Genomic DNA, 9,382 nt, shown 5'->3' on the forward strand with positions numbered 1-9,382 from the left:
TTAACGCCGCACCGGACCGGACGTACGTACGGCCGGCGAGTGCGTGCACACACACCGAGGCCGGCCGCAGTCTGCACGATGCCATTGTCATTGAATGCCTGATCGATGGATCGAAATGAATCGTGACACCAACCACAACGCAAACTTATACATATAAATGCCACTTGAATTCTGTCGATTCCAAGCTAAAGTCGACAGAATTCAAGTGGCATTTATCGAATTAACCCTACATATACTGCAACACTACGTCTTATATTTTGCCATAGTCCTTACGTGCATACATACATGCATGCGCCCGGTCCACCAGTACGTACGTAATATATAGGCATAGCTGATAGCTGGCTACTTGCTACTGTACCACCACGACTAAGTACGAATGCACCACTAACACACATGCATACGTGCAACACAAACACATCACATGACGGCGCAGGCGTTGGGGTTCTCGTCGCTGAACAGCTGCGGCGCGTGCAGCATCTCCACCCGGTACGACGTCGTCCAGCCCCCTGCTACCACTCCCCCTCCTCCGCCGCCCACGCCGCCGTACATCATCGCCATAGGGAACGCCTGCTCCGCCACCCCCGCAGCGCCGCCGGCCTCCTCCCCGCCCTCCTCCTGCCTGTTCTTGTTCTTGTTCTTCTTCTTGCCACCGCCGCCTCCTTGTCCCTGCTGCTGCTGCTGCTCCCCGGCGACCTTGTCGGCCCCCTCGCCGCCGTCCTTCTGCTGCTGCTTCTTCTTGTCGCCGCCGTCCTTGTTCTTGGGCGCTGGCGGGGGCACGACGTCGACGTCCCTCCGGAGCTTGCGCCGGAGCAGGTCGGGGAGGGCCTTGGCGTCCATGGTGCCCTGCACCGTCACGTGCTCCTTGGCCGTGTCCACCTTCACCTCCTTCACGCCTACATGCATTCATGCAGATGCAGCACCCAGGGCCAATCAATCATCTCGGTTTGCAGAGCCATGCATGCATGCAGTGTCGCAGCAGCGCTTGCTGGCTTGCTGCACGACAACTCCATGAATGAATGTACTACGTGCTGCATGCATGCCATGCATGGCAGGAAGAGTGCAGGAAGAGAGAGAGAGAGAGAGAGAGAGTGGGTGGGTGGGTGGTTGCATGCTCAGTCAATTATGCAGTTACCTTTGATCTTGTGCGCGGTCCGCCTGATCCGGTCAATGCAGCCGTTGCAGTGGAGCCCGATCTTCACCACCACCGTCGACTCCGGACCCTAATTAGTTAACAAACAAACTAACCACCATTAGCATGCATCAAGCTTATGTGTATACTAATCATGCACCGTACGTTTGATTGATTGCAACCGTGCTAATGATCAAATCTAATCTAATCACCTCCTTGTTGTTGTTGCTCTTCTTCTTGTCATCGCCGGCGGCCTTGGCGCCATTGCCGTCGCCGGCCTGACCCTTCTTGCCGTCGGCGGTGGTGTCGCCGCCGTCCTTCTTCTTCTTGGGGTTGGGTGGGTTGGGCGGGGACACGAACGCGACGGGCTTGTGCGTCCTGGCCTCGACGCGGTCCTTGATGTCCCAGGGGTCGACGGCCTTGCCGCTCACCGTCACCATGCCGGCGGCCACGTCCGCCGCAACGCCCTCCACACCCTGCGCCGCCTTGACGGCCTTGACGACCTTGCGGGCGCAGCCGTCGCAGTGCAGGTCCACCCCGAGCACCACGGGCGCCGCTTCTTTCTTCTTCCCACCGTCGCCGTCTTCTTTCTTCTTCTGCTGCTTCTTGTTTGCCCTCTCGTCGCCGGTGCCATTCTCCCCCTCTTTCTCCTTGGCGCCGGCACCCTCCGCCATGGCCGGCTCGCTCGCTCACTCGAGATGGATGTACTCGTGGTTGTTCTGCGTGTGATGTGTTGCGAGAGGAAGAAGAAAGGGAGAGATGGATCGGAGGTTGGGTTGGGCTGGGCTGGCGAGGGGAGAAGAGGAGGGCGCATAAATAGGAGCTACGGGACTTGGTCGTCGTCGTAGTACCTGGTCAGCTCAGCTCAGCTCAGCTCAGCTGAGACCGCTTCTCCTGTACATTACCAGTACGTTCCATGCATGCATGCATACGCCCGAATCTTTCTACCCCGCTCTTAGTTTGTTTGTTACAATTTACCAGAGGTGATTGCACTCCACATACATAAAATTGGCCGGTGGAAACAAATTGATTAAAAAAACCTTTTAATAAAGGACTCCACTGCAAATCTGGCGTCAGGTTTTTGACCATGGCAAATACTAGCACGTTTTTCATGGCAAATTATGTTCTTCAAGAATGTCAAATTTATCTGGTGAGCATGGCAAATCCTTCTTAGTTCATTTTTATATCAAAAGTTGCCGTGATTGCAAACTAAATTGGCCATCATCGCGCCAAGGGATGTAGATGGATCGGATTGGATAATGCTTTTGCCATATATTTTTTGTTGGATTCGGAGCTGAGCGGATAATGATCAGATGCGGATTTGAAAGTGGATTTTAAAAGATAATGGATTCAGAGCGGAAATAGAATGGAGTCGGACCGGAAGCAAAAAAAAAACTATCAGGTCAAACATGCAATGAGACATGGTTTTATTTCTAGTATGCAAATAATATTAATACAATTTTTTATCCAACCACATAACACTAGAGGCCAAGTATTTGAAGTCATGACACCAATATGGTAACAAACCTTTTTTTTTTGAAACGCCTGTAATTTTATTCATGCTTATAACATTTACAGGTACACTTATTTGGATCCAAAATCCAAGAAAATACCGGATAATCTACATCCATTGGATGTTACCTAAACCATATCTGTCGGATATCTGGTTGATAAAAATGCGTATCCGCATCCATATCCGGCAGATTTGTGCAAATGCATACCATATCCATAAAAACGGATGCGAATGCGGATTCGGGACGGAAATTATCCGTACCATTTTCATCCCTAATCGCACCAATATACATTGCCGTGAAAAATGTCATATTTGCTCTGCCTAAAAATCTGACGTCAGGTTCTTAGTGTTTTTGTTAAAATAAATGTTCACGGCAGGTACAAGAACTTGGCTTTCGGGTTCATAGTGGGTACAAAATTGATCGCCCTTGGTTTGACACGTGTGAAGTGTGATGTTCCCTTTTCAAAAAATAACTTCTGCATTTTCTCAGTTGGTTGATTTCAGAGAAAAAGGAAGCAGCAGCCGGCGGATGGAAGGAAGGAGCAGCCGGCGGTTCGCCTGAGAAGTAGCAGCCTTAGGGTGGCAGCCTCGTCAGATATCTATCTTAGAGGTGGGGGCAGGGGGTGCAGGTTCACCGGAAAAATCTGTTCATCGCCGGGGTTGAGATGGCCGGGGACAGCACCAGCACGAGGTGGGCGGCGGTTGAGGGGAGGGTGGAGCGACGAGGCTGGTGCCGGAGAGCCACCGACTGCGGACGGTGGAAGCTGGCGGTTTGGCCGATGGCCCGTGCGGTGGTTAGGGAAGGAAGATGAGCAGACAGCCCAAAAACATTTTTCAGCGGACTGACCCTTGGCCTATCCCTATGTTTTCATGATTGTAGCCCTCTCTCGAGGTCCACGGTACCGGGGTTGCCGAGGATGGCCCAGCGCTACTAGCCGAAATAATTACACTAGTGCGAGAGACACGGCGACCAAATCTCAAAACCATCACCCTGGACTATGGACGCCTGCCTGTGCCTTTCCGTCAGGCTCAGATCAAAGAGAGAATTCCTTATTTGGCCTGTTTTTAAATTTTGTTTCCCTTTTTGACCCAAAATTTTCCTTTCTTCCCTTTTTGACACTCAAACTTCATTTTGTTCCCGATGCGACACTTCCGTCAGTTTTGGCCACTAACGGTGTTAAGTCTGAACTGAAAAGACTGTTTTACCCCTAGTGTAGTTTGTGATCAGATTATTTACATACAAACACATGGATGATGTGATATGTTTTGTGATGTTGATAAACTAGATGATTCCCCGTGCGTTGTTGCGGAAAATTTTATGACGGTAAAAATTAAATTCACATATTATTCTTATGTATAGCAATCAGGTTTGTAGGTAATCTTGTCTGATATGCATGCATCTCTTAGCTAGATAGCGTCCATTAGATACGTACCTAGGTTAATTAGAGCAAAAAACTAATCATGTTTGCCTGATGCGTACATGCGCATACCAGCGATGACATGCACACACGCGTAACGGCACTGGCATGCATGCACGCGGAGAGAATTACATCTACAGTAACTGAACTTGACTCTAGGGTTCACTTTGGTCACTGTATTCATGAAATCGCAAGTTACGGTCACCAGACTCGCTGAACCGGGTCACTATACGGTAACCCATACCGTTTCGGCTCGTATCGGTCCGATTTGACCAGAAACCCGCTTTGACTCACCAGCTGGACATGACACGTCGAGGGTTTCTTCATCCTCTCCCCTCCCCTGTCGATTCCCCTCTCGTTCCCCTCATCCTACTGCTAAATCCCTAGCGCAATCTCTCATCCCCTCCACTGTCGCTTGGATCCAACAGTTGCATGAGATCTCCAGTTGCATCCTCTGCTCCCATGTCCGGCGCGGGTAGCTCATCGGGGGCCGGTGCGGGTTGGCTTCCTTTGATCCAATGCCCTGATTGCAAGATTCGCCAGATTAGGCGGTTTGAGTCCACCACTGAAAAGCATCCTGGATGGATCTTGTACAAGTGTATGAATCATAAGGTTAGCACAAGAACATTGACTGGATGTTGTTCTTCTTAATTTGATTTTCAGATTTGTTCTTGATTTGATTTTGAGATTTGTTCTTGATTTTGTCAAATAGGCAGGGAAGAAACCTTGCAACTTTTGGCATTGGGAAGCTAGTTACATTGATTATTTGAAGGTAAATGGACATCTGAGAGGTGAATCTGTGGATAGTAAAGTAGTAGAGATGAAGAAAAAGAAGAACACGACAGAAGTGGATCCTGAAGATATGATGAAGATGCTGCTGCTGCTAAAATCACTTCCAGGAGATGTTACAGACTTGGTTGTTGTAATGAAGATAGCAGTTGTACTGCTATTTGCAATTCTCTTTGTGTTAGTGTTAGTTCTAGTTAGGATGTGATTGTTGTCAATGTTGGCAATTGCTAAGTAAGAAGGAGACTTTTGTGTTGTTTGATGTCAGTGGTAATAGAAACCTTTGTGTGGAGACAACTTTGCTATTGGAAATTGGAGAAGTGGAAAATGTTTCTTCCTTTACTGAACATGCATTTAATAACATGTTGAACACTGACAAGAAGGAATAAGACTGAAATTTAAAAGTTTGCAGTTGATAACACAGAACAGTACTGAACTGAACATGCATTTTACTGTTGAACAAATGAAGAACATGAATTTGATAACACCATTTCTTTAGCATAACAGAAACTGGTCATTCATAGCTCCTTGATAACACACATAAGTATTTGAAAAGCATATAGTACTGAAGAGAAAATTACATCTACAGTAACTGAACTTGTCTTAACATCTAAAAATTGCAAAATACTTCATCCATTACATTAAATGGTCATTCAGGACCTGAATTCATCAAACATGTTAACTTTCTTGTGCTTATTTGCTGCAGCAGCTGCTTTCTTTTGCAGTGCAATAATTTTCTTTGCTTCCGCTGCTGCTTTCTTCTCTTCTGCAGCCCTCTTCTTTGCCTCCATTAGTTCTTGTTTTTTAGCTGCTGCTGCAAGCTTCTTGGCCTCAAGTTCTTGCTCTCTCTTTTTTCTTGCCTCTGCTTTCAAAGCTTCTTTTTCTTGAGCTTTTTTGGCCTTTTCAGCTTGTTTCTTGGCAAGGGATTCACCTGCTTTTTGCAAAGCAGCAGCTTCCCTTTGTGCTAGGATTTCAGCACACCTCTTTTCATGCAATATTTCATTGGCTTGCTGCTTGGCCTCCCTCATCACTTCAACTCTAGCTGCAAGATTTCCTAATCTTGTTGCAGTGCTGCTACCTACAGATGGCATTGCAGCTCTAGCTTCTTTGAGGAAAGAGCTTTCAGGCAATGGTGTTGGCACCTTTCTTTTCCTTGGTTTAGGAGCCTGTAACAGTAGTGAAACATGAGATGTATTTCACATCAAGATCATATTTTTAACAAGGTTCAATGGATATACCTCATTTCTCATGATTTCCATCATTGAATATGGATGAAGAGCTCCAATTGGAGGCATGTCATGTTCCTGTGTGACAACAGGCTCCTCACTTGCCTGTGTCATTGATGGTCCAGGTGCTTGTTCTTGTGTTGTAGCCTACACATTTGCAACAAGGTTAAATGGATGTATCGAGCACTGAAATATTTGCCAGAACCTAAAATGGATGTATCGAGCACTGAAATATTAGCCACAAGCTAAAATGGATATATCGAGCACTGAAATATTTGCCAGAAGCTAAAATGGATATATCGAGCACTGAAATATTAGCCACAAGCTAAAATGGATATATCGAGCACTGAAATTTTTGCAAATGTTACCTGTGACAGAGTAGGTTCTTGTTCTTCTTCTTCAAATGTGGCTCTTGGCCTCTTCCTCATTTGCTTCTGCATAGGTTTTGCTGCAGGTAGGCCTTGCTTGAAGGCAGAGCACCCTTTCTTATTATGTCCAGGATTGTTGCAATGGCTGCAATGAATAATTGTGCCATGTCTTGTAATCTTTTTCCCTCCTTTCTTTGCTATTACCTCCTCTGGTTGCATTCTCCTATTCTTGGCCTTTCTCCCTAGTTTCTTCTCATACAAAGGAGGCTTAATTACACAACCACCCATTTTCTGCCACTCCATCCTGTCTTTGCAAGGCATAATAATGTAAGCATATGCTTTGGAGAAATTGCAAAGATCATAACACTTGTGCACCATTTCCTCAGGATCAATTAGTTCATCTCTATAGCAAGCTATGGAGTGGGGGCAGGGAATGCCAGTTAATTGCCACCTTCTGCATGTGCATGCCTTGAACTGCAACTCCACAATGTACTCCCTACCATGTGAAGAAACTTGGAAGATTCTTTCTCCAGCATTAGTAGGGTAACAACTATTAGACCATTCTATGTGCTTCAGAAGCCTTTTCTTGATCTTTGGGCATATTCGACCATTAAATTTCTTAGCCTCTTGCTGCTTGTTATAATGTCTGCTTGAAAGTTGTGACTTGATTCTATCAATCATGCTGATGATTGGCAAGTCTCTAGCCTCCAAAATATATCTACAAGTATTTGAAGAGATAACACATACTTAATTCATTATGAAGAGAGAACACATAGCAAGTACATGAACAATTGAAGAACACATAGCAAGTACATGAACACATAAATGTACCACTTACTTATTGAAAACCTCACAATTGTTGTTTAGTAAAATATCACATTTGGGCAAATCAGTCTGGAATGCCCTAACCCAAGTGTTAGGCCTCTTCTCTGCAAGCCAAGCATGAGCCTCACTATCAAGAAGTCTCATCTCTTCCATATATTCTTCATACTGATCAGTTGTGGTGCACCTAGCTATCTTCCAGAGCTGGTTTTTCAGAACATCTCCTCTATATTTCTCTCTGAAATTCTGCCAAAGGTGCCTGACACAGAATCTGTGTTCTGAGTCATGAAAATGCTGCTCTACAGCATTTGTTAGGCCCTGCAAGTTTTGTAAGTTAGTCAGTAAGTAAGTGAATATCAGACATGACAGTATGTATGTAAGTAACTATGTACATATCTTTACCTTTTGCTTATCTGACATGACAGTCCATGCTGAGGTGTTCTGAATCCCAAGATCGTGTTTCAGTGTTCTCATAAACCAGCTCCAAGTGTTAGTATCTTCAACATCTACAATGCAGTGTGCCACAGGATAGATACAATCATTAGGATCCATGCCAACTGCAGACAGAAGCACACCTCCATACTTAGTTTTCAAATGACATCCATCAAAACAAATTATGGGCCTACACCCTGCAAGGAATCCTCTTTTACATGCATCAAAACTGAAGTAGCATCTGTTGAACCTTGATTCATTGTCCAATTGAATGAAAAATGTGCTGCCAGGGTTGGATCTTCTAACTTCATTTGCATAATCCCAAAGCATGTTGTACTGTGCCTCCTCATCTCCATGGATTATCTTCAATGCATATCTCCTTGCTCTGCTTAGTTTGCTACAAGAAGCTGCCATATTCCACTCCTTTTGAACTAACCTCCCAAAATTTCTCAAATTCATTCCTTGATCTGCCCTGAAGTGCTCCAAGTACTTTTCTGCAAGATATCTAGCAGTAAATGCCTTTACTTTCCACTTCTTAGAACATTTGTGTTCATCATTGTAACTCTTGATGACCATGCAGTTTGTTCTGCTATCATAACTACACCAAATGTTCCAGGGGCAGTGGGACTGACATTTTGCTGAAATTCTTTTCCTGTCATTTACTGGCAATTTGATGTCAAATCTATTTTTGCAAGCATATTCTCTCACTGCTTTTCTAAACAATTCTGGTGAATGGAAAACTTGTCCAATTTTGAATTGTGGATCATGCAAATCTTCCTTCCTAAAGCTTTTAAATTTGTACTTTGCACCTGCTTCATCATCAGAATCTGGGAGATCAAGATCTTCTTCATCTGATCCTTGTACAGGGTCTGACTTTGCTCTAATATGAACATCAGTAGGCTCCTCCACTGTCTCCTCTTTAAGATCATCATCTAAATCACTGACATTATAATCACTATCTACAATCTCATCAGCATAGTCTGATCCTTGTTCACTTCCATTTACTTCAGCATCAGAAACTGACCCTTCACTGTCATATGCAACAGAGCCATCCTCTTCACCCTGCTCCACATCTTCCTCCTCATTTGCAACTGCTTCTTCTGCTGCTTGCTCTGCAACTGCTTCTTCTGCTGCTTGCTCTGCAACTTCTTCTTCTGCAGAATTTTTTCCACTGCTTCCTCCTTAATTTTCCTATCTAATAAATCCTGCTGAATCTTCTTCTTATGCTTCTCTAGTGCTTCCTCCTTAATGATCTGAATTGGTTTGATAGGACTAACAACAGTAGGCAGGTCTGCTACAGGAAACTCTATCACATCATCCCAGTCAAACTGCCTGAAACTCTCATCATGATCAAGATACATTTGCAAAAACTTGTGCCCAAATGTTACATGTGCCCTCATGTTAAGACAGTTGTCATTGCAAGTTATCTTCACAAGACCACCTTCAGTCATTGGTTTACCAGGCATGCAGTAATACATTTGCAATCTCCCCTTCACTTCATAGCCCAATTCTTCTACCAGATCTTCTAACTTCTCGACAGTAAGTGTATCCCCCTCCACATAATCATACCACATGTTTTCTCCATTGACATATGCACGATTTTTACCAACTCCAAGGAAATAACCACCAAAATTGATGCAAAGACTGAAGTTTGATAAGTAGTCAATTTCATCTGCAGATTTACATAA

The 9,382-nt window shown here is 44.9% G+C and overlaps 1 protein-coding gene across 1 annotated transcript; it reads right to left on the reverse strand.

Moving 5' to 3' along the window:
• Positions 1-233: 233 nt before the first annotated feature.
• On the reverse strand, positions 234-1,955 carry LOC123117880 (heavy metal-associated isoprenylated plant protein 3). The gene is made up of 3 exons (XM_044538547.1): positions 1,342-1,955; positions 1,133-1,220; positions 234-893 (listed from the first exon to the last, which is right to left on the reverse strand). Exons 1-3 carry the CDS (start codon positions 1,801-1,803, stop codon positions 418-420), a joined length of 1,026 nt encoding a protein of 341 aa, XP_044394482.1. The 5' UTR covers positions 1,804-1,955; the 3' UTR covers positions 234-417.
• Between the last annotated feature and the right edge of the window lie 7,427 nt (positions 1,956-9,382).

This window comes from Triticum aestivum, chromosome 5B, assembly GCF_018294505.1.
Source record: "Triticum aestivum cultivar Chinese Spring chromosome 5B, IWGSC CS RefSeq v2.1, whole genome shotgun sequence".
NCBI classification, from domain to species: Eukaryota; Viridiplantae; Streptophyta; class Magnoliopsida; order Poales; family Poaceae; genus Triticum; species Triticum aestivum.